Here is a 27,284-nt window from a genome sequence, read left to right as displayed (position 1 = left end):
TCCCCGCCCCCGCCCCCTCCTCCCGCCCCCACTCTCTCTCATGCAGCTTTTCTCGCCCCGCCCTCAGCGTCGCGTCACGCGAGATCCCCGAGGCCGCTCTGCCCCCTGGAGGACTGTCATCTGCTTCCGGGTCGCGGGGCGGCCGGGGCGGCGGGGGCGGGCCCGACGGGGCGGAGGAGCCTGTGGGAGCGCCGCCCCGGCCGTGTGCTCGCTGGTGTTTTTGGAGCTCAGGCTGCGGGAGATGTCGGGCCTCGCGTCAAGGTGAGCGGGCGGCGGGCGGCGCGCTCGCGGGAGGAACGTGTCGGCCTGGGCCCTGCGGCCTGAGGTTCCGAGTCGCCCGCGGGGACGCCACTCGGCCCCGTCCCGTCGCGGGCGCCCCGGCCGCCTTCGCGCCCCTGGCCCCTTGTTGAGGCATCACCTGGACCCCGCCCTGAGCCTGCAGCACCTCCTTCCCTGGCCCGCGCTCCTCCCTGTCCGAACATGTCCGCCCGGAGGAACGGGGCCGGGGCGCGCAGGCCGCACTCGCGTGTGCTTGGCCGGGGCGCCCCGGGCGCGAGGCGGGACTTGGCTCAGCGGCCGGTGGTTCCGGGCGCCCCTCGGTGCCCGGGAGCCCGGGGGGAGCAGGCGTCTCAGCGGGTGGGCTGCGCCCTCCGGCCCCGCTCCCCCGGGAGAACCGGCTCGTGGACCGGACAGCGGAGCTCGGAGCTCGGGTTCTTCGGCCTTGGCGCCGCCCGGGGCCGGGCGGGGGCGTGCTCTTGGCTTGGGGAAGGGCGTTGCTCTGCAACATCTGTTGGAAGATGCCCGAGGAACCGCTCTTTGTGGTTAAATGCCCTGAAATCTGCGGCCCCGCCTCCGAGCCGCTCGCAGCGGGTTGGCGGCTCTGAGCCTCCAGCCCGTGCTGTCCGCGCTGCTGGCGCCCTGAGCGCGGGCAGACCCCCCTGCACTTGCCGGCCAAGGCGAGGGGGTGGTGGTGGGGGACTGTTCTTGACAAAGTGAACGGCCTGGGAGGGAGTTTGTCCTTCCCAGCGGTCAGGTGGGCTGTGTCCCACCCCCATGTCAGGGCAGACTGGCCAGGTGAGCTCTGGGCAGTGGGAGGGCTCCGGGTGGGGCCCTAGCAGAGCGGAGGCCGGAGCCCAAGGCCACATCCTGACCCCCAGATGCATTCAGAGCGGGGGCCACAGGCGCGCTCCCCAGAGGAGCCAGGGCTCTGCTGTGGTTGGGTGGTTTCCCGCGACCTCCGGCCTCCCCGATGCCCTGGGGTCTCCCCGATGCTGGGGGCCTCCCCGATGCCCTGGGGTCTCCCCGATGCTGGGGGCCTCCCCGATGTCTGGGGACCTTCTCGATGCCCGGGGGCCTCCCCCATGTCCGGGGGCCTCCGGATTTCCTACCCTACTGCCCTGCTGGGGGAGCCTTGGTGCCACTTCAGCCCTGGAACATTCCTGGTCTTGTTCCCAAATAAAGCACCTCTCTCTGATGATAACTTCAGCTTTTTATTTCTGTAAACCTTAGTGTATCCTGAGCACCCGTGCTAGTCACACCATCTCGCGTTGCAACCTTTACTTGGCACCCGCACTTTCAGTTCCTGGGCACCTTCCTCCTAGATTCCCGAAGCGGTGGGAGCTCTCCCACATCCCCACTTCTGGCCTCTTCCTGCCGATTGGAGCGCAGGCAGTGCTCGCAAATGTGTCACTAGTTCCCCGTTACAGAAACCTGGCTGCTGGCCGGGCCTCTTCCCATGCCGAGTCCGCACCCACCGCCTCCCTTAGCAACTTGCTCACGTGTCCTTGGGCGCCTGCCGGTCCTCTGCTCGGAAGCTCGCGAGAGGCGCGCTCCTGCCTTTGGAATGAGCTAGGGCGTCCCCGCCTGGGCTTCAAGATTTGGCCCCAATTTGCTTCATGAATTCAGCACTTACTGTTACGTTCTAGTTTCTGAGAGGCACTCTTCTGGGTTCTGTTGCTATCCCCTGGCCCACCTGGATTACTGGATATTCTTTTGTTGTTGTTAATCCTCACCCAAGGATATTTTTTTCATTGATTTTTTTTGGGGGGGGGGGCCTGGGAGGGAGGGGTAAAGACAGAGAAACATCAATGTGGGAGAGACACACTGACTGGTTGCCTCGTGCATGCGCCCCCACCAGGGCAATGGAGGTGCGTGCCCTTGACCGCAATTGACCCGGTGGCGCCAGGACTTGTATGCACATTAGAATCACCTGGAGACTTGCACACAGCCAAGACCAGTGAGGCCATACACTCTGGAGGTGGGCACAGGCAGAGGTGTTTGGTCCCAAAGCGCTGACAAGTTGTCATTAAAATCAGTGCTTTTAAAAACGTGTCATTCCCAGAGTTCAGGCTGAAGCGACAGACCCTAGCCCAGCCGTGGGCAAACTACGGCCCGCGGGCCGGATCCGGCCCGTTTGAAATGAATAAAACTAAAAAAAAAAAAAGACCGTACCCTTTTATGAAATGATGTTTACTTTGAATTTATATTAGTTCACACAAACACTCCATCCATGCTTTTGTTCCGGCCTCCGGTCCAGTTTAAGAGCCCACTGTGGCCCTCGAGTCACAAAGTTTGCCCACCCCTGGCCTAGCCTCTCTCAGGACATTTTCTAAGTAGGGTTTTCATATGGACATTTAAAATCTGAACTACATTTACCCGGGAGCACCATTTCTAACGTTTTTTAAAAACTAATTCTGTCCTTTGGAACCTGTTTTACCAGCAGAAAACATAAGTGCTCTCTTCCTTAAGTCAGGACAACTGTGAATTCCTTAATGAGGCCAGTATCCAAATGCCCGCCCAAGGTTAAAGATGTGCTGCCAGATGGGCAAGTTTTACGTAACAGCTCAAATACTTCCTGCAGCCGGAGAGGAAACAGCGAGAGCAGGTCTAGCGTCAAGTCCCAGTTTTATTTGTGAGAGAATTTTATTTCATTCATAGGAAGTTAATAAAAACCTACAAATGCAAGTGTAACTCAGTGAGCACTGCATTCATAGGTCACAGAAATCGGCCAAAGCAGAAAGCAAACAAACCAACCTACCACTAAGTTCCTCACCAGACTTTTCATCATATTCCTTCTCTTCCGATTCATACTCGTATTCAAGGATTCAGAGTCCCCAAATAACTCTGAGTTTATGGTCTTCTTCCTTCCCGTTGGCTCCAAACCTGGCACGTGGTTGAGGGGAAGCAGACATACATATCCCAGCCTTCATCACTCATCCAGGGGCAGCTCCACAACCTTGGCGTCCACGGCTGTGGTACAAAGGAGAAATGGTAACCCCCTAAGAGACCCAGCGCTGGTCCCAGGCCCCACAGACCCCACATCCCCACCTTGCCCCGCACAAGAGAGCGTGCTCATGCCCTTTGGGGATCTGTGAGTGCGTGGACATTGTCCTCTAGAGTCCCTGGGACAAGTTCTGTTTTCACACTCATTGATGGTAAGTGTGCCTGCCTTCTCCACCTCCAGTTGTACGGCCCACAGCCTTCGGTCGGGGACTTGCCGCAGGTGGTCTGCGTCCGCTCATCCTACTGGCACTGGCCAAGTGGGTGCCCCGAGACACCACATCCACCACCTTGAGGTGGGGACCATGCAAGAGTGGTAGGGTAGGGTCCAGCCTTGTGCTTTGGCAAAGTTCAAAAAGGCAGGGTCCTTCACTTTTAGTTCCTCTGGTATTTCTAGCCCCTCACAGCTCCTAACACAGCTACAAAGAGCAAACAGACTGACGTGCAGGTCGGGTTCCTTCTGTGATGCCTGCTGTTGGGCCTCTGTGCAGTGTGTCTCTGGGAATGACACTGGACCTAGGGCAGAAAAGTAATTTTTGATTAAAGAATTGGCACTGTTTTCTTAGCTGTGCAGGGGCTAACCCTCAGCCTCCAGGCCCCCTCACTCAGATTCCTCACTGCATTCTGTCTTTCTGATGAACGAGTCAGTATTTTCGTGATGATGAAATGTTCGCTGCTGGACATCTGGGCCTATCTGGATGCAGAGGACATTTTTCCGAATCAGTTGAACAGTGTGTCCTAGTGGATGAGTTCCATCTTGGTTTCATTTAAAGTCCAGCTGCTCTCCACCACTGCAGTCACACAGACTCCTTTCACTGCCCAGGCATCCCAGGTATTCCACCTCTTCTCCCCTCTTGCCGGCAGCCTCTGGTCTTTTTACTGTCGCCATAGTGGCAGTAAAGTGGAATATACAATACAGTACGTATCTTTTCAGAAAGACTTCTTTTGCTTAGCAGTATGAATTTAAGGTTCCTCTGTGCCTTTTTGTGGAATGACAGTTTGTTTATCCTTTTATCTATTGAAGGACCTCTGGTTACATCCATGCTTAGGCTCTTGTGAATAAAGCTACCATAAACACTTAGGCGCTGGTTTTATTGTGAAAATGTTACCAACTCATCTGGGTAAATACAGGGAGTGGAATTGCTGGATCGTATGGTGGAGTATGTTTAGTTTTGTAGAAACTGCCAAACTGTCTTACAAAGTGGCCATACATTTGTTTCTACCATCAATGAATGAGGCTTAAGCCTTTTTTTATTTTTTATTGAATTTATTGGGGTGACATAGGCTTCAGGTGTACAATTCTTTAATACATCATCTGTATATTGTACTGTGTGTTCACCATCCCAAGTCCCAAGTCAGGTCCACTTTGGTCACATTTACCCCCCCGTTTGACTTCTTCTACCTAAATCTTTAAAAAAAACAAAACACTTTTTGTTTTTATACGTTTCAGAAAAGAGACTAAAGCAATGTGTGTAGTATTTATACATTGAAATGTGACTTCTCACATTATTGTGTTCATTGTACTCTACATTTGTTTCAGGTTTAACTCATTCAAAAGGACTAATGTCATCCTGCAACATTTGGTAAGTTTGGACTTGGCTTTGCTGGCATTATTAGATTTGAGGTGTAACTTAGGATGCCATTGTTCGGGCAGAAGAGAAGTACTGGCAGGTGCCTTTGACCTTGGTACACCCTGGTTCCCAGTCATACAGTGTCAAGACGTGACCAGCATAGCTTGCAGGAGGTGGCCTGAGGCAGGCTGTGGATAAGAGCACGGCTCTTCGCGTTGGAAGGCCTGGGTTTCATGGGCCCCCACTTAATCGTGGGCAGAGCACTTGGTCTCTCAGCCTCCTCTTGACCATATATAAACTGTGGATAATGGTATCCACCGTAGCGTGCTTATGGATAATAAATACTATACTTCATTTGAAAAACTAGCCTAATGCTTGGCGTATAATGAACCAGTAGTTTTCAGGTTTTTAAAAAGACAGGAACTTTTCAAGCGGGAAAAAAATCATTCACTTCTTTATATCATTCTAGTGGCATTAACGGTAGAAGATTCTGTAATATTCTTTGCTCAAAGTCTCACCCTCTGTAACTGTCCGCCAAAAATGCTTGGACCAAGTGCTTGAAGATCCATGCTTAAAGATATCCCTGCATCATTGTAATAGTAGAAGGTGGAAATTACCCAATGCTTTTCAGTATGGGACTGAGAAATTGACATGTAAGACTGCATAACTGTCAAAAATAAATAGGCATCCTGTGCAGCCAAGTCCAACATGAAATATACAACAAGATTTTATAAAGGAGGACTTAAACATTGTGTGAGCCCTCGCTGGTGTGGCTCAGTGGATAGAGCAGCAGCCTGCAGACTGAAGGGTCCCAGGTTCAATTCCAGTCAAGGGCACATGCTCAGGTTTACAGGCTCGATGCCCAGTAGGGGGTGTGCAGGAGGCAGCCAATCAGTGATTCTCTCTCATCATTGATGTTTCTCTCCCTCCCCTTCCTCTCTGAAATCAATAAAAATATATTTTAAAAAGAGATATTGCCTAATACTGTCAAAATACGGGTTTCTGGGTTTTATTAGATTTTTGTTAGTAAGGATTCATTCTCCAGTTAAAACTTCCCAGCTTAAGCTGACTCTCAGTTTCATATTGCACTTTGTTCCCATGTGAAGTTTCAAGCACTGTCCTTAAAGGAATGTATGAAGTGGGCGGTGCCATTAGCCTTGATAGTGGTGTGTAGCGGAGACCTGGGAATTGCTATGTAGTTGGAAACGTTAATTCCAGGTGTTACATTAGTTAGTCCTCTATCACATGAGCCGTGAGACCTGGTGATTAAGTCACGGTGTGTGAGGCCCTTATGTGAGCACATGGGCAAGTTCTTCATAACTATGACATGTGAGCCTGTCATTTTATAATCTGGCTTCACACTGCTCCTTCCTGTTTTCCCAGCACTCATTTCTTCAACCAGCCTTTATTCTGCACAGGTTTATTTTCAGTGAATATTTTCAAATAATAATTGCTACGTTTTTGCATGTACTATTCTGTAGCATTCTCACCCCCCCTTTTTTCTTAGCATATATGAAGGCCCAGCTCAAATAACAACTGTTTCCAAGTTGTTGGTAGCCACTGTAGTCTGAATTATTTGCCCTCTGTATTCATCTTTGCTTTATAAGTAGCTAATATATTGGTTGGTATACAGTAATAAAAGATTAAAGAATATTTCATCGTCCAAGTTGACTCATTTCACGTAGAAGTAAAATTTAAAAGATGTAAGAGGTAGGTATGGTTGTTTTAATTTTAGCAATCTTTGTCAGATGTGCTCAGTTACGCGTGTGATCGGTTACCTTGGCACTGGGTGAAGGCTTTGATTTGCTGTAGCTGTTTCGGTGTAAAGCTCTCACGTGCTTACACAGAGGCTGTCCGCCCACACGGATGCAGCGGGAGAGGTGCTGCTGGAGAGGCGGGGCTGCGCAGGGGTGATCACCCTGAACAGGCCCAAGGCCCTCAACGCGCTGAACCTGAGCATGATCCGGCAGATCTACCCACAGCTGAAGGTTGGTCATTTTCTTACAGCCACTGTATCGATTGCCTTAAAAGTGCACCTTATAGTACATTTCTGGCATTCTTTCCCATGGAGTCATTGGCCTGCCTGGGGTCGGCGCCCAAGCCCATGACTCCTAGCTTCAGTGCTGGCCCTGCGTTCGCCTGAAGCACCCAGGCCGGGAGGGGTTGCCCCAGGAGAGCCCCTCCTCTTCTGTGGCTCTAAGTCTCTTCTTTGTCCTGCCGCTCTTTCTTCCTCCCCCCTTTTACCCCGTGATCCTGGGTCTGCCTCGTAGGGCCCGTGTGAAGGTACAGATCTACTCTGCTTCCACATGATAGCAGCCTTTTGATTTGAAGACCACTGTTTCTAACTGCGTGGCCAGCCTTTACTGGGGAAGGTCATACATAAGCTTTTCTATTCTAAGTGAACTGCGGGTGCAGCGAAATCATCACTAAAGTCGGACCGCTTGTGCTTGAAACCTGGGCTTCTGTTTACTAACTGTGTCGATGGAGAGTGCCAGTCGTGTGTACCTCCCTCTGCTCAGCTGTGAAGTAGGGTGCTCGCACCTCAGGATTGCTGTGGAGAGAAGCCAAGCAGTGTACCTGGCTTGTACAGTCAGCCACATGGGGTTCCACAAATGCTAGCTCTCCCTGGCCACCTGTTCTTCATTCTTCATTTGACGAGTCTCTTCCATTTTGCTGTCTGTTGGAATACCTTGTAATGTGTTCTTAAATGTGACACAGAAATAAGCCAGTGTTCCAGGTCAGAGTGGGCAGAGTGAAAGCAAGAAGAGAACTCCTTGTAGAACACCACGTTTCCACTAACTGTCCAGCTCCGCCTCTGCCTTGGGCATTTGTACTTTTACTCTCAGGTGTAGACTGTATGGAGCCTCTGTTAATTTTTCTGTCTCCTTAACTCATATTTTATCGGTCCATTGTTCTAGTCTTTTGAGTTTACATTGGCTCTTGATTGTTTATCCCACTTCATTTTTAGCTGGCCTTACCTGCCCCCACTTTCAGATTTGGTCTGTGTGTTTTCGCTCTGTCACAAATTTGTCAGTAGGACGGAGCCCCATAGCAACACACTAGAAAGGTAATTGCTCTGTTATCAACAACCTTTGGATGGATTTGTTCACTAGATTACTAAACTAACGTAACATGTAGTAGTATTAAGCCTATATATATATATATATATATATATATATATATATATATGGCATAATATGCTAATTAGACCAGACTTCCTTCTGGGCCACCTTCTGGACTAAGTTGGGGCTGCGAGGGAAGCCCGGGTTCTGGGTGCCAGAGGGAAGCTGGTGCCAGCAGCCAGGGGAAGGAAGGCCTACTCTTGCACGAATTTTGTGCATCGGGCCTCTAGTGTATGTGTGTGTGTGTGTATTAATATTTATATTTATATATTTTAACCTTTGTCTAAAAGTCATGGCAAAGATGTCACATGCCATCATGAAAAGTTGGGATCCATTCTTCTGGATATACTTTATAAAGGTTCTGCTATATATCATGTATGGATATATACACAGGGTGGGGCAGAAGTAGTCTCTCCATACACTGTATGCCTGTACACATGTAAGTGTGTGTGTCTGTGCAAGTGCATGCATCTTTAATGAGTTTGTGGTCGTAATGTGCTTATTCTGTCGTCTTTTTAGAAGTGGGAACAAGATCCCGAAACCTTCCTGATCATCATAAAGGGCGCCGGGGAGAAGGCTTTCTGTGCTGGGGGAGACATCAGAGGTACCAGCCCCTCCTCGCCCTGAGTGCTCCCTCGACAGAGCGGATGAAGTGCTAGCAAGCTTTCCTACTACTTCGTCACGTGTGTTACTTGTTAGAATTTTTAAAAAGTTAATATATTCGCAGCTAGTTAACTTGTCAGTTTAAAGATGGGTGGAGCCTTATGTATTGATTTTTAGCTTCTTTAGACTATTTTTGCATAAAAGCCTACCTTGATATTGTTGTTTGGAAATACAGTACAAATTGTAGAATTATTCTAGTTTACATGAAATAAAACAGGGATTTCAATTCCAAGAAATTTAGCTTCTTGAAAGATCATAGTTCAGAACGAGAAGTGGGCACTCAGAAAAGTTTTTAAATGATATTGTGAACGTCACTTAATTATTTTATATGGAGTAATTGATCAGAGTAAGACTGGAAGGAGATGGCAGGTCTTGGAGGAGGAAGAGCTTCAGCATGCAGTGCAGGGTGCCCTCCTTTCCGCTGAGAATGGCGAGGAGTGGTCGGCACCGCGCCGAGACGGTAGAGGAGCGTTTGGGGCATAAACCAGGGAAAGCTTCAGAATGACAAGAATGGTAAAATGTCCTTTAAGAGCCACGAAAAGAAGTCAGATTTGGAGCATTTTAAAGGAAGATTACATTAGAGTTAGTTTAAAACTATAAACAGTCAACAGGTTTTGTGTGACTTTCCCGTAACAGAAGAAACATACCTAGCATACATTTAATTTGTGTGCTAGTAGGTGAGTCTCATAGGCCTTGACGGCAGGAAGAGGCATGTGCTCTCTCAGTGTGCGTGAGAGAGAGAAGGGTCTCATAGTGGTATTGACAGTGACTGCAGAAAACACAGTGGGTGTGAGCTTGGATGATAGGCAATTGCAATAGAAAGGAAACCACTGGTAGTGTTTATAATTCAGGCATTTACTGTGCACCTTTGTATTATGCCAGGCAGCAGTATGCCGTAGCAGCATCTTTGGGAAGATGTATTTCCTTTTGTATTATTAACACATTGTATGCGGGAAACGTGTTTACACGTTTTACGTATTTATACGTTCTACCAGTGTAGTAGAGCGCGGGACACGTATTAATACGTTTTTTATAGACTAGCGGTAGAATGCGGGTAACGTATAAATACGTGAACTAAAGTTATAGTAATTTTACTGAACGTTGCCATTTGCGCAAAAAATTAGCAAAAATGGCCCGCGCCACCTGTTAGCGCGCAATAAAAACTACCCGCAAACAATGTGTTAATAAATAAGGGCCTTACTATCTCATTTCCCTCTCTAGCTTCTCCTTTTATGTTTCTCCTTCAGTCTTTTAAAACGACTTCTTTCTTGATTTTGTTCTTTCTGGCCTGTGTGCCTTTGTAGGTACTCCTTCCTCTACTCAGAACTCCGCCCCAAGCGCCCCCCTCCTCCCCCCATCGCTTTCTAGGAAATCCCCATCTATTGTTCAAACTTGGCTCAGACTGTGCCTTCTGGGAAGCCGTCTTTCCATGGCACCTCCTGCTCCCGCTCCTGCAGCACCTGCCTTAGAGTGAGCATCGCACCGGCACTGTATTGTAGTATCTTCTCTCTGGTCTGCATTCAGGGCAGACTCTTACATTGCTGTCTTCATAACTGCAGCACCTAAAACAGTGCGTGGTACTCGGTGGATGCTCAGTAAATGTTTCGTGGGGAAGTGAAAGTGGCAGAAATATTGAATTAGATGGGAGATATATATATTTATTTCTCTGTGTGTGTATGTATAGTATACTTGCGATATATATTACCACCCTGTCAGGTAGCTTCTTTGTTTAGAGCATCGTCCCAATGTGCCAGGGTTGTGAGTTTGATCCTGGTCAGGACCACATACAAGAGACAACCAATGAATGCACAAATAAGTGGAACAACAAATCCATGTGTGTTCTCTCTCTCTCCCTCTCCTCTTTCTCTCTTTCTCTCAAATCAATAACTTAAAAAATATATATATTATCAAAAGAAATGTATGTCCACCAAATATTCACTCAGGTGCTACAGAAAACAATCAAAAGAAAGTGCATTTTGTAGCAATATATAACTTCTAAATTTAAGTGAAACATTTTGTAGGAAATTCTTAAGAATTTTTCCCTTGGAGTTGACATGGGACTATGGATCTGGGGCTACCTATAACATGTCTGTGGCATGGTCAATTTCAAAATGTTAACAAATCATTCTAGAGTTTTCCCCAGGACTGAGTATTACAGTATTTTAAATTTATTTTATTTGATTCTATTGTCTAGAAAACACTTTTTAAAAAATTTGTAATCTTTTGTTCTTTCTTTTTTTTTTGTAACAATCTCAGAAGTTGTAAAGGGAGACCGGAAGATAAGTCAGGATTTCTTCAGAGAAGAATATGTGCTAAACAATGCCATTGGTATGTGCTTTGCTGAGAGCTTTGAAAATGGAATCAACAAAAGCAGCATTAAAGTATGAATTATTAAAAATGTAATCAGTAGATAATCTTATTTAATCTTTTATATGCTATGTGTCAGTCATAAGTAAATTTGATTAAACTATTCGGACTGCTCATTCCGAAACCACACTTTCATATTAGTAGGCTGTACTCACCTATTTGTCATTCAGTTGATATGAAAACATGATTCTGATCATAGGGCTGGCTTTCTTGGAAAACAAAAGACGTGAGTCCCAGTATTCTCTGTACAAAGAGGTATCATTTGCTAAGTCTTGAAGAATTTGGGATGAAACGTCTCTAGTTGATGTTCCAGAGCCTGGGTTTAGATGTTAAACTACAGGGAATAATACAGTAAGTGCTTGTGTGCTCACCAGCCCAGAGGGAGCAGGCATCAGTACTTTATTTTGCTTGATGTTTTACAATTTATGTAAAAGAAATAAGATTCTACACATTTTAACATTACAGCTCCATCTGCCTTGTTGCTTTCCTCTCTCCCCAGAGGCAGCCGCTACCCGTCCGCAGAGCACCGCTGTCGTTAATTCGTAGTTTACCCTCCCAGACCACACTAGATTTTACTACATGCTTACCTGTTTGTTGGTTACCTATGTATTATATAGAGGGTGTCCAAAAAGTGTATACATGCTTCAGCAGCTGATAACTCAGTTAATTTTCACTCCTTTTCAGGTTTAACAGATTTGAGATAATGGCTGAAGCCAGACTCATCTTTGAGCAAAGAAAATGTATCCTAAAGTGCCACCAGACTTTTTTTTATGGAGATACATAAAAGATAAAGTTTATGGTACAAATCTGGTGACAGCTGACAAATTGAGGGCACACAAATGCTGAACGAAATGACCCTTGATGTCTGCGATCCCATTGCTTTGCGTTTTCAGCTGTGCCTGGACCAGAATAGTCATCAGTTTGAAAACAGGCATTGGCAAAAAACTTACTCATATCTGTAGTTTTTTTAACTTTTGAAAATGAACTGTATTAATAGACACTGACTTTATAATCATTCAAAGCGTATATACATTTTTTGGAACACCCTATATGATATACACATAAGATATGCATGTAACGTGTAAGTATATTTACGCCTAAAGTCAGTATGTCTATTGAACATAGTTGGATTGGCAGTTAATGACGGAGCTGAGACTACAATCTGTGCCTTCCGACTTCTGGGCCGTGCTTTTTCCTTTATGCTTCACTTCTCTTTGTATCCAGTTACTTGAGATTTATAGAAAACAAGTTATGGTCTTTAAAATATAGCTGTGTCTATAAACATCAGTGGCTTGTAAGGCAGTTGTTAGTCATATTTCTCAGTAGCTGAATTAAACAAAGCTTCCATTTGTTTCAAATTGCAGGGTTGAGTTGTTAAGTGATTATGAACAGATGATCAGGATTGTTTATGGATTGTCATTTTAAGAAGAACATTTTACAGGCCACACATTTAGTCTACCTTGATATTTCTTGCAAAAATTTCCTTGGGAAAATAGTTCATATAACGTGGTTTTTTTAGGGGGAAAATTTTTTTAAACATTGCAATTAATTACAATTCTTTCTCTTTTAGATTCTTGCCAGAAACCGTATGTTGCATTTATTCATGGAATTACAATGGGTGGAGTAAGTAGACTGTTTTACTCTCATCATTACTATGTGAGTTGTATTAGAAATAAGTTAGTTATTAAACAGAAATAGGTCCTGGCCAGGTAGGTCACTGCTTAGAGCACCGTCCTGATATACCAAAGTTTCAGGTTCGGCCTTCAGTCAGGGCGCATACAAGAAGCAACCAGTGAATGCATCAATAAACTGAACAACAAATCGATGTTTCTCTCTCTCTCTCTCTCTCTCTCTCTCTCTCTCTCTCTCCAAAAATGATTAAAAAAAAACCCAAACAAACCAGAAATGAAGCGATGAATATAACACAATAAAACTTGTTGAAACAAAGTTATGTTTGGATTGTAGAGCCTTGCAAGTTTGGGATACACTTTTATCACGTTTACACTATCTCCACCCAAAAGAAAATGGTCTTATGTTTTATGCTGTGTTAGCGTCTGGAATTAACAGATTTTTTAACCAATAGAACTCACTGAATCTTGTTTTTAAAAACGTAGGGCCCTTTTCTACTATAAGTAACCGACCGCTCCCAACAGCGTCGGGAGAGAACCTGGGCTGTTAGTGTGTTGCCTCCGAGTAGTGGGGATGTGGGGTCGGGCTTGTCTGTGGCACAAACTTCCCTCAGTGACAGTGGCTGTTCTGTGACGTTCTCTGAAGTGGCGTTTGTCAGTTGAAATCTTTACTTTGAGTCTACGCTCTTACAAAGAAGTCTTACAGGTCCCTGGCCTTGAATAACTTGATGTGGAGTTGGAGAAAACGTAAGATAATTAGCAAGTGGTAAATTGTATGGCACTGACAATAGCAAAGACAAACGTTTCAACAAGTGGGAGGTCCGAGGGAGTCTCCATGGCAGGAAAAGGTAGGCTTCCGGTAGGTGGTAGGAGGCCAGAGGGTGAGGTGGTGAATGTGAAAGATACCGGAAACCCCACAAAGGAATGATAAATACTCCATGGAGTGTAAATCCAATAGTTGCAACAGAAATGATATAATTACAGATTATTTTCTTTTATTTAAGTAAAAACTAAAAACTCTCAAACCTTTAGGAGGAACTGCCTGGGACTCCAGCAGCCTCTGTGTCACCAGCCACAGCCCCCACTGGTTTTTACAGCCAGAGCTTATGGGGCCGTCTCTTCCCAGTCCTGGAACCCTGGGCGGGGGTCTGGTGTGGGCTTGGGACCCCTTGCTCCTCAGGGTAGACCTCTGCAGCCAAGACATCGCTCCCATTTTCATCCCCACACGTGGGTGTGGGACCAGCCAGGTCTGCGTCTCTGCCTTTCCTACCAGCCTGGGGTGGCTGCTGCTTTCAATCCCTAACAGCCTGATTTCAGGCAGTTCTGAATGATGGTGCTTCTTTAGCTTAGGTGTCTGACTGTGTCTTAATAGAACACCTATAACATGATATTGGCTTTTACAGAGAGTATCAAACATTGTGATTGACTTTATAAACGTTGACATCGAAGGATATAGGTAATAACTGAAGGATTTTATTCATTTCCATTGTCTTAAAATATAAGATTGGCATATAGTACATAGAATTTATAGGAAATTGCATGTGTTTTTTAATATTTTCTGAAAAAGGTTTAAAAGTTTCAAGAGCTTTTAAATGGCTGAACTTGAACTGAGGAAATGTAATGAGAAGTTAGAATAATCAGATAGAAATGAGCCCCTTTCTAATGCGTTCACACTGATAGAACTCTGAGTGCTTGACATTGTTTCAAATAATTTACATGTTTTAACTCAATTAACTGTGTGATGTCAAAGATAGGGTACACCGGTTAGAAAGGATTAAGAATGAGAACTAAATGTAATAGAAGTTTTGAACAATGTGAAGAGAATATAAAATAGGAAATGTATGTTACAGTGTGAACACTGACATAAATTTTATGATACTTTGTCATCACGTGTATACTCCTTATTTATTTTATTCAAATATCTGTTCATTCAACTATGTTTATTCAGAGATGACTATTAAGTTTGCCCTTCTCAGTGACCTTCACCAAATCAGAGGCTTCTGGCCAGCCTTTTTATTTTCTAAAACTTGTGTCTTAGTAACCATTTTTAAAGAGTTACATGGTTGGCCCCATGGTATCTGAGAAAAATGGTATTGCTAATTTTATCTGATGAACCATGAATAAGTCAGATGTGCTAACATTCTACTTAAAGCTGCGGAAGTTTCCTAGAGTAGCTTGATGGTGCTTTTCTGACCTTGGTCCCACGAAGACACTCAGTGGTCTGGGTAGTCAGTTCCGCAGTTCTTCTTTTTGGAATGAGAGGGCTTTGGGGGGCTGCGGGGGGAGGACGTGAAGCATGGCACAGAGTGGGAGCAAAAACACCTTCGCCAAAACAAACCCATCGCAGACACAGGGAGGCCTGGGTACTTGTCACCCAGTCAGGTCTTCTCAAGTTGTGTGGTTCAGGGTTTCCCTCAGTCTGTCTCCTGAAGGCACGTCTCGTGGAATAGAAAGATGATTATTTGCTCATAATATTCTGAGTGTACGCATTTGTTTTTATTCTCTTATAGTATTTTAAAACATGTTTTGCCTTATTTGCCTAGGGAGTCGGACTCTCCGTTCATGGGCTATTCCGAGTGGCTACTGAAAAGTCTCTTTTTGCAATGCCAGAAACTGCAATAGGTAAAAAACAAACCCAAAATTTTCATAATTACTTTTATTTCAACTTATTTTGACTGCACTGTATGTCACACGAGAGTTGGTTAATTTCTTCAACAACAATGTAATCTGAACTATTAGGAAATAGGGGTTATTATGAACAATGTTATGCTAATAAACTGGACAGTGCTCCGACCAGCTGAGCGCCCCAGCCAGGGCAGTTCTGGGTCCATTCTGATTGGTTGTTTATCATCTCACTATGGGCAGCATCTTCCTGCTTTTTAAGATGCTTGGCAGTTTCTAATTGGACTCCAGACATTGTAAACTTCACCTTGTTGGGCGCTGGATGTTTTGTTTTCTTATAAATATTCGTGAGCTTGCTTCTGGGAGGACTAAAGTCATTTGCAAACAGTTTGATCCTTGTAAGTCTTGCAAGATTTTGGATGATTTGGTGCAGGAGCTGAGCAGTTGCCCAGGCGAGTGCTACTTACTTTCCTCTTTGTATTCTGCTCAGTGCTCCATGCATCATGTGCTTTCTCATCTGACTGGCGGGAACAGGCACTCTTCCAGCTTGGTGCGGGTCCCGGTGCTGGTCTGTGTAATCCTTTCTTCCCTCTTTCTTTAGACTGTCCATTTTTTATTGTCAGATAACACTTCATCTCATGAACAGAGTTCAGTTTGCTCATCCGTTCACTCACTGGCAAACATTGGGTGGTTTTCATCTTGTGTCTGCTATGCGTAATCTGGTAGAACCATTTTTTTAAAATTTATCTTTATTATTGAAAATTACGATGTCCTCTTTTTGTTTGTTTGTTTTGGTTTTGTTTTCTTTTTCCCCTTTTTTATTTATTGATTTTTTAGAGAGAGAGGAAAGGGGGGGGGGGAGCGAAATATTGATGTTTTGATTGGTTGCCTCCCATATACACCCCGACCAGGGATAGAACCCACAACCTGAGCATGTGCCCTGACCGGGAATTGAACTGGCAACCGTTTGGTGATGTGCAACCCGCTGAGCCACACTGGCCAGGCTGTGTAACCCTTTCTTAGGGTTCTTGCCCTAGCCACGGTGGTTTATTCATACACGAGTACTGCTCAGTGCTGGTCTTACCTAGCGCAGAGAAAGTTACATGCATCTCTCATTTGAACCCCTGCTGTCTCTCTTTGTTATTTAATTACAGGACTATTCCCTGATGTGGGCGGAGGCTATTTCTTGCCAAGACTTCAAGGAAGACTGGGTTACTTCCTTGCGTTAACAGGATTCAGGCTGAAAGGAAGAGATGTGTACAGAGCAGGAATTGCTACACACTTTGTAGATTCTGAAAAGGTGAGTACTTGAAAATTGCATCTTGTGTTGTTGGAAGAACTCATTGCATGGGAGGCAGTGGGCGGCTGAGGTCTTAGGCTTCGGTAGCCGGAGGTCTGAATCCTGGACCTCCTGCTTACAGCTCTGTGACCGCCGGGAAGGGTCTCAGCTCCCCAGATGCAGGTCACTGGGTCAGGAAGAAGGGCTCCCTGTACAGAAGGACCGGAGTTTGCTCGTGGAGCGCAGCCCCGCTGGGTTTGAGAGAGCATGGTCAGGGGAGGCCTTCTGGGTGGAGGAAACATTTAATAAACAGGTGGGACATGGGTACTCGGGTAGCAAGCACCGCTATGTTTTTTGGAGACAGTGAAAAGCCCCATTTGATGGAGCACGGGAGGTGTGTGAGGGGCCAGGGGAGAGCTCGGTGTGGCTGTGTTACAGAGCCTACGGTTACTATAGCGGCCACAGTTCAGTGGGATCATTTTAGTTCAAGTCAGTTACAGTGTACAGTTCAGATCTTTGGTTGTGGTACCGCATTTCACCTGCTCCGTAGGCAGAGGGGAACAAAGATGAGTGTCTCGATCCCTCCTCTTCAGTTCCCCCACCTTCACTCATTCCTCGCAAGACAACACCTGCTGTGGGAACGTGTGTGCACAACGTCAGTGACAACCTCCCTCAGTAGCTCAGCCGAAGAGAGGGGCATCATCATTTTAAGGCAGGAATTTCAAAAAAGAATAGAAGGTTTCTGAAGTATTTTGTGTTCCCGTGGTGTTTCAAGTCTGTTTCCTGTCCCCCTTATTATTGTTATTTTTTACCTTTAGTTGAACCTGTTAGAAGAAGATTTATTATCCCTGAAATCTCCTTCCAAAGAAAAGATTGCAGATGTCTTAGAAACGTATCATGCAAAGGTAACCTTGTCAGTATTCTAACCTCAGGTTTTAATTCCGGGGAAGGGCGAGTGACGAGAGCGGTGATGAGCGCCGTGGTGCGTGGGTGTGGATGAATGTGCGCAGCCTTCTGAAAGCCACAGAGGAAGCGTCTGCAGAGCTGTCAGGGTGGGGACCGAGTCCAACTCAAATCCAAGGCCGTTCCCCCAGCAACCAGCCCTCCCATCCTCGGGGCTTTCCAGAGTCCCCTCATTAGCAGCATCAGTGCTGTGGCCGAGAGGGACTTGTTACGAAAACAAGACACCCGTCTCACCTTTATTTTGGGAACTGAAGACAAAAGACCAGATATTCACACAAAAGGTGCTTGCTTATGTTTCCAGGCTGTGGGCAGCCGTGAGCCATGAGTGAGACAGCCTCTGTGCATTTTAAGTTACGCGGGACGGAGAATGCAGCCGAGGTGGCAGGGGGTAAAAGCTTTAGTGCTATGCATGGTCATGATTTATGGAGGGCCCTTGTCTGTGGGCCTCTCGTAGTGGACCCATGCCAGAGGAAGTTGCAGCCTCAAACCATTGCCCAGCCTCCTTACCCTTGGGCTGTGAGCACTGAAGGGGGCTGTACAGTGCAGAAATAGAGCGCTCCCCAGCTGAGGGCACTGAACGGAGCATATCTGCTCCAGGAGGAGAAACTTCATAAACACGGAGCCTGTTTCAGAAACCCAGTGATCAGTCCTCAGGCCTTTGTGACACACGCAGAAAACAGGGCACGTGATAATATAACTATTTTATGTAGGAAAGTACAGATGTGTGGAATAAACCAGTAGCACTTGTGAATTTTCTGTGAGGTCTAAGAGATTCTGGACTTTTCATCCATAAAAGAGAACAAAAACCAGTCATCTTTTCATTCCTTATATCTCTTCTACCAAGATTTACAGGAGTCAATTTTTTAAAAAATATATTTTATTGATTTTTTACAGAAAGGAAGGGAGAGGGATAGAGAGTTAGAAACGTCGATGAGAGAGAAGCATCGATCAGCTGCCTCCTGCACACTCCCTACTGGGGATGTGCCCGCAACCAACGTACATGCCCTTGACCGGAATCAAACCTGGGACCCTTGAGTCCGCAGGCTGACGCTCTATCCACTGAGTCAAACCGATTAGGGCTATAGGAGTCAATTTTTAATATTGGCTTAAACCACATGATCACCCCCAGACCAGTCTTAAATAAATCTTGAGTGTGTGGACTATATTTCTAGAATAATATTGTAATCCACATTTTGTTTACTTTGAGGGAAAAAAAAGCTTTAGTGCTGAGTGTGACTGCACAGCCCGGAAGGACTGCCCGGACTGCCCCAGCTGGTCCTCTCATAAAAGCCTCGTATCCAAAGCAGACGGGCCCGTGGCGTCGTGCTGTGCTTTGCTAGGACTCAGCTACACCAGCGAAGGTGTGTGTTCACACTTTAGGAAGGACCTTGAGCCCGACCGATGCACCTCACTGATGGGGCTCACCCGCACCAAGAGGCCACCCGTTCTATTCCCCGTCAGGGCACATGCCCGGGTGCTGGGCTTGATCCCCAGTAGGGGGCGTGCAGGCGGCAGCCAATCGATGTTTCTCATCATCGATGTGTCTCTCTCTCTCCCTCTCTCTTCCTCTCTCTCTAAAATCAATGAAAGCATATTAAAGAAAAATGAATGACCTGGATAAACTGGAATTGGTGCATTCGAGGGCCCTGGGTTGTGAGGACCCTGCAGTGAGGAACGATGAAGGTGGAAGAGGGTGAATTAGAGCTAGAAACATGAGGGCTTATTTTTGGCCCAGAATTAAACACAAGCTCTAGCCACAGCTGCCCCGCACTCGGGGCGCTATTCTATCTCTGCGGCTGCAGGGAGCTGGCGGGATGCCTGTGTCACGTGGCGTTGGGCAGGGCGACTTCTCGGTCCTCACAGTCCTTGAACTTCCTGACACACTGTGACGGACACGTGTCACAGAGATGATGTGACATAAAAGTACAGGAGCACTTGGCCTTCGACCCTGTCAGGTGCTGGCCTGGAATAGGCACGTCTGAGTTTTGAACACAGTGGTAGGCAGTCAGGAGATGGTTGGATGGAATTGGATTGAAAGCGATAATCTGTCACATAGTGTATCCTTCAGTATGAACTGATTGAAGATTTTTAAGGATTTGAGTTACTTCAAATGAATGTCAATATTTTTCTTTTCAAACAGTCCAAAGCTGATGAGGGCAAGGCGTTCGCCCTGGAGGAGCACCTGGGCAGGATAAACAGGTACTCGAGCCCGGGTGCCCCTGCCCCTGGGGGCTGGGAAATGGGACCTGCTAGTGGAATGCCATTGTGTTGAGGACGCACCTAATGCTGCAGCTGGAGAGCACAGTGCTTTTATTTCACTCACCTTTGAAACAGCTCCTACTGGGGGAGACCAACCCATTGATTTAGGTGCATCGACGCATGTTATTGAAAAACATTTTTTTTTTAAGTGGGAAAGAGAGGCTAGAAATAAATGAGTTAACTTACCTTTTATCTTTGTAAAGTCCTCTTCCCTGAAGGTCTGATGTATCGAACCCCTCGGCCAGTGGTTTAGTGTCGTGATCTGAGAGATGAACAGACTGGCTTAGGAACACAGGAGGAGGAAACTACTGGAAAATAAGACAGCCGTCTGCAGTTAGAAGCACCAGTTTTTCAGTGTTGATGTCATTTACTTACAAATAACGGTGCAGGAGGCCCACAGAGAAGACTTGGGCTCTGCTCTGCATCACCAAGAGCGGAGCAGCGTTAGTGCCTGCGCCTGTCGGAGGGAAGCCTGCGCTGGGCTCTGGCTGTCGCAGGAGGACGGGATCGTCATGTGACATCATGTGTCTCCTTTCCTACAGCTGCTTCTCCGCCAACACCGTGGAGCAGATTATTGAAAACTTACAGCGAGACGGCTCGCCTTTCGCCCTGGAGCAGCTGAAGGTAACGCCTGGGTCACTTCTGCCCGAGCGATGTGGGCTCTCGGGCGGGAGGCCGCGAGGGGGCAGGTTTCTGTGGGGGTGGCATAGCCCACTGTTGTTGTTCCCACAAAACCTTACCAAACCCAGGTGCCGGTCACCAAGCCCTTGGCCATCACAGGGAGCCCGGGCACGCTTCCCCTGCAGGGCCCTCCGGTCCCGGGGAAGCACCAGGGCGTGTGTATTAGAAGGTTGGGCAGCAGGGACGGTCACCTTGCAGCAGGTTGCAGGTGTGACACTGATCGGTAAGTTCTGTTTAATGAGCAGCAGCTCAATATATGGTCTTTCTAAGCAGTAGGTTTAATAAAAAAAAGAAAAATCTTTTAAAACCCTTTGTGCGCAAGCACGAACCTTCCCCACACGCCTCGAGCGTCTATAAAAAAACGTTTTCCTTAAGTGGCAGCTCTGATCAACTTAAAATCATTTTTCGTGCCAGAACCGGTTTGGCTCAGTGGATAGAGCGTCGGCTTGCGGACTGAAAGGTCCCAGGTTCGATTCCGGTCAAGGGCATGTACCTCGGTTGCGGGCACATACCCAGTAGGAGATGTGCAGGAGGCGGCTGATCGATGTTTCTCTCCCATCGATGTTTCTAACTCTCTATCTCTCTCCCTTCCTCTCTGTAAAAAATCAATAAAATATATTAAAAAAAAAATCATTTTTCATGAGAATTTTCAGCTGGAAATATTCAAGAACACCCGGATTGTGAGTAATATATTTATTTTTATAGTACTCATTGCACATTGATTTTTTAAATTAAATTCAAAATATCGTGGCGTGTGGGGATGGTTTCCGCCTTGGACGCGTGGCAGTCAACTGATCAAACTAGCACGGGGCTCCGTCTCCAGCCCCCGCTGAGCCTCAGCAGTTTCTCAGTCTCAGGGACACGATCTTCCACCGCCAGCTCGGCTGGCGACAGCGGGAGGCGCCGCTTTGTGGGAGTGCCGTGCCGGCAGGTTAGACCCCTGAGACAGCTTTCAGACTCCTAGACGCGGCAGGCACGCATCAGAGCAGGTGGGACAGTGGTCTCTCTCCCTGACTCACAAAGTCATTAACGTTATTCCAGCTTTTAGGAATGTTTGCATAAATGTAGATGATGGTTTTCTGTTTCAGGGGTTCTGACTTCACGTTGGTTCTCTTGTTCCAGAGCAACATAAAAACTAGTATTCCTGTTATCACTGTTCTCAGCAGCGTGGCTAAGTGTGATTAGCAGCTCTATTTGCAAACAGCCACGCAGCACTTTGCCTGACAGGCGATCTGCTGTCACTTTACAGCAGCTCAGACGTGCAGGGACCACCTCCCTTGAGAGCACTGCCCCCCTGGCTGAGGGGGTGCTGGACGCCCTCCCGCTGCCTCTGTCCCTCTCGTGTGTGATCGTCCCACACACAGAAAGGGGTTCTGGCAAGCCCATCCCGCGAGGCCACACACACACTCACAGGAAGTGCGAGTTTCCTTCCCACTCGGCTCACCTGGAGCTCTGGTGAATGAACGCGGCTCCAGAATGCCCATCTCTGCTGGGAGGGATGTGACATGACATGACGTGACGTGGGATCAAACTCCCGCTGAGGCTTCCTGGCCGAGATAGACACCCCAGAATTACCCAGAACCACCTGAAGGAGAAGATAGCCCTTGGTGTCAGGTGAAACGTTTGCAGACGAGAGAAATGCTGGACGGATTTTCGGAGGGCCCCAGTGCCTGTCTCGGCGAGCCTCTTGTGGCTCCTCGCCCCGGTGTCCTCGGGTCCCTGTGCTCTTCCTGCGGGTCCCAGGGGTTTAGCCGCGTTCCTGTCCAAGTGCCACCACGGCCTCTACATCTCGGGGTCCCTTTCTCTCCAGGGTTGACTGTGAGAGAGACATCATTTCTTCAACATCCTTACTAATCGTTGAATAGAAACATAGTGTTGGGTGCACACCCAGTGATGGCACGTTACACACGTGCTGATGGGCTCCCGCTGAGTCCGTCTCAGCAGTTGGAGGGATGGACTTTTCCTGACTGTCATGGATTAGGCAACGTTTGCTTGGTGCTTGGGCCGGATTAGCCTAAAGCAGTGATGGCGAACCTATGACACGCGTGTCAGGTGACACAAGAACTCATTTTTTTGGTTGATTTTTCTTTGTTAAATGGCATTTAAATATATAAAATAAATATCAAAAATAGAAGTCTTTGTTTTACTATGGTTGCAAATATCAAAAAATTCCTATTTGTGACATGGCACCAGAGTTAAGTTAGGGGTTTTCAAAATGCTGGCACGCCAAGCTCAAAAGGTTTGCCATCACTGGCCTAAAGTGTAGCCTAACTTTGCTAGGACTTTGTCATCTGAAAGTGCTGTATGAAGGAGCACATTTTAACATGATTAATACCAAAACTCAGCTGGTTTGTTATAGACCAGGCGTGGGCAAACTACGGCCCGCGGGCCGGATCCGGCCCGTTTGAAATGAATAAAACTATTCAAAAAAAAGACTGTACCCTTTTATGTAATGATGTTTACTTTGAATTTATATTAGTTCACACAAACACTCCATCCATGCTTTTGTTCCGGCCCTCCGGTCCAGTTTAAGAACCCATTGTGGCCCTCAAGTAAAAAAGTTTGCCCACCCCTGTTATAGACAGTAGAGGAACTATTGGTATAAAACGAGCAAATGCTTTTTCCTAACAGGTAATTCAGAAGATGTCTCCAACGTCTCTCAAGATCACCCTGCGGCAGCTCACAGAGGGGTCCTCAAAGAGCCTGAAGGACGTGCTGACCATGGAGTACCGGCTGAGCCAAGCTTGTGTGGTGAGCATTGGTCTAAGTGTTACCATTTCAGAGCTACGAGCTAACGTATGGTCATTGTAGAGCGTGCAAAACACGGAGCCACCGATAGGAAAACGGCCGTGGATGTCTCTGTAGAAACACAGTGGGCCAGTTAGCTCAGGTGCCGTGGAGACACTTGAGCAGAGGGGATGGGTGGTGGTGGAGTGGGGACCCGTCGGTCCGTCTCTGATGCTGTGGCAGCAGTGGCCGTGGGAGTGGGAGCTCAGCGGGTGTAGAGAGAGGTCGCCGAGAGCAAGGGCGCTCACAAGCTCTCTCTCCTCTCGTGTCTTCCAGGGGGGCCATGACTTTCCCGAAGGCGTCCGGGCAGGTGAGTGACAGCTGGCTCCTTCGGCTCTCATGGGAGCAGAACGTGTGAGTGCACACTGTTCATCCAAGATGGTTGCTGTGTAATTAGTGAAAACTAGACTTTTATACAGATTGCAAAGTGTTAAAAAATTACCAACTGGCATATAGGGGAGATAAGTCATTGCGTCCAATATTGTTTTAAAAACTTACATGACTGCTCACTGCTCCCTAATTTATATGTAAGAGGTCACCCTGCTTTTAAAGTCGCGGGCAGAGGCAGTGTGAGCTTGTCACTCATGCTGTTGCTGAAGCCTCAGAGAGAGACGTTTATTCCGCACAATGCAGGAGAAAAACCATATACATAATTAGTAAAATACGGGAATGTTTTTATTTATATTTTTGCTTATCTTCAAAGCCAGTATATTTAGAAGAAGCAAGTGGTTGATTTTTTTCATTCCTAGCAAATTTGCAATAATTTTTATGCATATGCCCATCTCCCTAAAAACATAGCTGTTACTTCTGTGAGTGTCCCTCTGCCTGCACTTTGCATGTCTGGTTTCCTCATGTTTTTATTGATCACTTTCATGTAGTAAGACCGGGTGCGCTCTGCCTGAATAGAGCTTCGGTCAACACCGGGCACTGCGTGGGGAACTTCTGAGCTTATGGCCTGATCTCCTATCTGAAGTGAGCCTGGGCTCAGACCCTCTCAGAGGCACATGGCGCTGCGTCGGAGGGGGCCATAGGTCATACAGAAACCAGTAAAATAGGCATTTCCCCCACTAATTCCCAGCAACGTGGGATCAGAGCCTAGACTTCTGATTTTAGGAGGATCCATGTGATACTTGGGTTCTGCTGCCAAACCTTCATTTTATGTGAGAGCAACCCTTCTTAAACTTAAAAAAGACAGGTGTTGTTTCTAGATACACTGTCATGATTTTAAGGAAAAAGAGTTGAAACCGAGCTGCATTAACTTCTGATTACAATGCAGGTTCTTATCAGGCTGCTTTTTACTGAGGAGAAAGGATAGCCCCTCGTTAACCAGCATAACCTTTTTATTCGGAAAGTAGCATCTGTTCTCAGGAAAACTGGTCGGTGTTTTTGCATAATCAAATGTTTGCGTTAATTTGCTAATTATAAAATATGTCATCAAATTAAGTAAAGTAGCAAATTAGGGGAGTGGTTGTCAGAGGTGTTTGTTGTCAGCATGTAGAGCAGACTTCTGGGCGTCAGGGAAAGCAAAGCAGGTCATTCTAGCAGAGCAGCGGCGGGCGGACTGGACCACGTCTCAGGGACCTGCGGGCGGAGCTGCCTCCATGCAGGCTGCCTGTATGCTGACAAAGTGCTCGTTGGGAATAAAATAGACTCCGAGTTGATCACTCTTTCTTCTGCCCTTGAGGGGACGTCCGGGCGGCAGACGGCATTGGCAGGGGGCCCGGGGGTCCTGGCGGAAAGCCTGTCCCAGGGCTGCTTGCACGGGCACTGCCCCGGATGTGCAGCTCAGGTTGGCTGGGAGGATGACATCATGGTCAGCACCCTCACTGGGCTGATGCTGAACCTGATGCTGATGCTGGGGCCTCAGCCAGGCAGCTGAACTGCACCCCGGTGTCCACACTTAACTCTGCATCCACCCCCACCCCCCAGGCAGCCTGCTTCCTTGTCCCAGGTGGCTGCTCTCGTCATTTACCTTGAACCCTAAAGGCGGTGTCTGGTTCATGTAGGGTTTGTCTGTTGATATGTTTCCACTCTTCACAGGGACTGTGCACGTTTTACTAGTAAGCATGGTTCAGACCGCCCGCCACAGCCATGTGAGCGCGGCCCCTTCCCTTCACGGCTTTGCGACAACGTAAGAAACCCCACAGAGCGGCCCTGCCTGCCGTCAGTCCCCAGTGGCAGCATCGGTAGCTGCGCACTGTCAGCCAGAAGCTGACACCCCCCCTTAAAGGGGCCTTACAGGCGCCTTGCGCTCACCCTCCTGTGGGGTCTGTCTGGCTGCACTCAGTGATGACACCACTGAGGCTGGAGGGGCTTCTCATGATGCCGGTGGCGTCGGCGCTCTGACTCGGGGCTGTGAGCGGAGGGCTCAGCAGAAGGCAGGGTCCACGCTGAGTTATGCGTAAGCCCCTTCCTCTCCCTTCAGTCATCTTCCCTCACCTCAGCTGGGTGAGGGAGGCCCTCTCCCTCCTGCTGTCCTCCCCGTCACCCCAGCGCTGGTCCAGCTGCTTTATAACAGGAGGCTTCCTTCACGGCTTTGCCGGAAGACGACGAGGCTTCTAGCCCCGGACCCTGGCTCCGCTCGGAGGCCTGGGCTGGCGGCTGCCACACGGTCCTCATCAGCACGTGGCCGCCCCTCCGGAATCTGTGGGGCTTCACTTGTAAGAGGAACAGACACACACAAATTCACGCTTTGCAGAAAGACACGTGCTGGAAAGCCACGCCTCGTACCAGGCGTGTGTCATTCGGTAATTAGAATCGTGACTCAGCAAGGAATGAACTGACGTTTCTTGTTCTTCACTTCAGTTTTAATAGATAAAGACCAGAGTCCCAAGTGGAAGCCGGCCAGCCTGGCGGAAGTGACTGATGAGGCTGTGAGCAGTTACTTCAAGTCTCTGGGGAGCAACGATTTGAAGTTGTGAAGTGCCTGGGTTTGGGAGGCAGTTGGAACAGAGGCTGGCAAACGGAGGCTCGTGCCCGAGTCGGCTGCTGCTTTACATGCCCGCGAGCTGGGCGGCTTCTGCTGTTACTGGGGGGAAGGAGAGCAGAGACGGGCATTTCATGAACCACCGGTGTCCGCAAGGAAAGCGTTGGAGCGTAGCTGGACTCGCCTGTGTGCACTTCCCCTCGGGAGATCACAGCCCAGACGAGGCCTGCCACGCCCAAGCTGTTTGCTCTCCGCCCTGACTGGAGATGGGACACGGAGGTCCTCAGAGACTGGGTGGGAGAGCTGGTGGGAATGGGAGCTTAATGTCCGGCTTTGGGAAGGCGTTCATATGTTGATTAAGTAGATTATGTACAGATGATAAAAAATAAAATCATGTTTTTGGATACTGTGCTAATGCTTCATAGAGTTTTCTCCATGTATAAGTCTATTTTAAAATGATTATGAGTAACTGTGACAGAAGTGTTCCTTTTATAGCATTAGAGATCTCAGGCAAAGAGAAAGTTCTCGTGAAGTTGTCTGCCCAGTGTTAGTCACTCAGCCTCGGCTTTTCTGAAGTTAACCCTCCCCTGCCTGGGAGAGTGGGGCCTCACTTCCCTCCGCAGCACCCGCTGACCGGCAGGTGGGAGCTGGGAGTCCAGGCTCCGAGATGGGGACGCCCTGGTGCCTGCAGTTGGCATCCAGCGTCCGTGTGGGCATTGCCATTGGTCCTTACCCAGTTCAGTCAGGAGGGAGACGTGAACACGGGACTTCCACTTAGAATAGAAATCCCTTCAGTAACTGGTCCTGTTGACAAAACGAGGGTGTTCAGGGCACCAGAAGCCACAGGGACCTGCAAGTCCAGGTGAGAATAAGTTAAAGGTCAGCTTCTTGTTTATGTTGTAACCCGTACAGTTTTTCCTGCGTGGGGAAACCCTCAGAAACTAAGAATGTCAGGGTCCTAAGAACAGACCTGGTCAGCGGAGGGCTGACCCTCCCGCAGGTCCCTGAGAACAGAAGAGTGGCAGCGATCCATGGCTCTCTCATCATGGATGTTTCTGGCTCTCCCCCTCTCCCTTCCTCTCTGAAATTAATTTAAAAAAAAAATTTTTTTAAAGGAAAGTGGTAGAACTGAAAATG

General features: G+C 47.6%; 1 protein-coding gene across 2 annotated transcripts; it reads left to right on the top strand.

The window, feature by feature from the left end:
- Nucleotides 1–144: 144 nt before the first annotated feature.
- On the top strand, nucleotides 145–26,558 carry HIBCH (3-hydroxyisobutyryl-CoA hydrolase). Of its 2 annotated transcripts, none has more exons than XM_081095405.1 (14): nucleotides 145–261; nucleotides 4,820–4,862; nucleotides 6,663–6,838; nucleotides 8,492–8,576; nucleotides 10,892–10,963; nucleotides 12,573–12,625; nucleotides 15,174–15,252; nucleotides 16,407–16,552; nucleotides 17,350–17,436; nucleotides 19,635–19,693; nucleotides 20,296–20,377; nucleotides 23,066–23,185; nucleotides 23,498–23,531; nucleotides 26,027–26,558. In XM_081095405.1, exons 3-14 carry the CDS (start codon nucleotides 6,809–6,811, stop codon nucleotides 26,140–26,142), a joined length of 963 nt encoding a protein of 320 aa, XP_080951531.1. In that variant the 5' UTR covers nucleotides 145–261; nucleotides 4,820–4,862; nucleotides 6,663–6,808; the 3' UTR covers nucleotides 26,143–26,558. The 2 variants fall into 2 exon arrangements, with proteins under 2 accessions (XP_080951531.1, XP_080951530.1); XM_081095404.1 differs by having other exon boundaries at nucleotides 151–261; nucleotides 6,698–6,838.
- Nucleotides 26,559–27,284: the final 726 nt, after the last annotated feature.

This window comes from Myotis nattereri (genome assembly GCF_964212035.1).
Source record: "Myotis nattereri genome assembly, chromosome: 7".
Taxonomy (NCBI): Eukaryota; Metazoa; Chordata; class Mammalia; order Chiroptera; family Vespertilionidae; genus Myotis; species Myotis nattereri.
This window is presented reverse-complemented; position numbering and strand designations above follow the sequence as displayed.

Bases quoted from the DNA above. Each gene is read 5' to 3' on its own strand.
- HIBCH (XM_081095404.1), top strand. From the start codon at position 242: ATGTCGGGCCTCGCGTCAAG. The intron at 15,253-16,406 runs GTAAAAAACAAA...ATTTAATTACAG, and splicing joins AATGCCAGAAACTGCAATAG to GACTATTCCCTGATGTGGGC. The intron at 19,694-20,295 runs GTACTCGAGCCC...CCTTTCCTACAG, and splicing joins CACCTGGGCAGGATAAACAG to CTGCTTCTCCGCCAACACCG.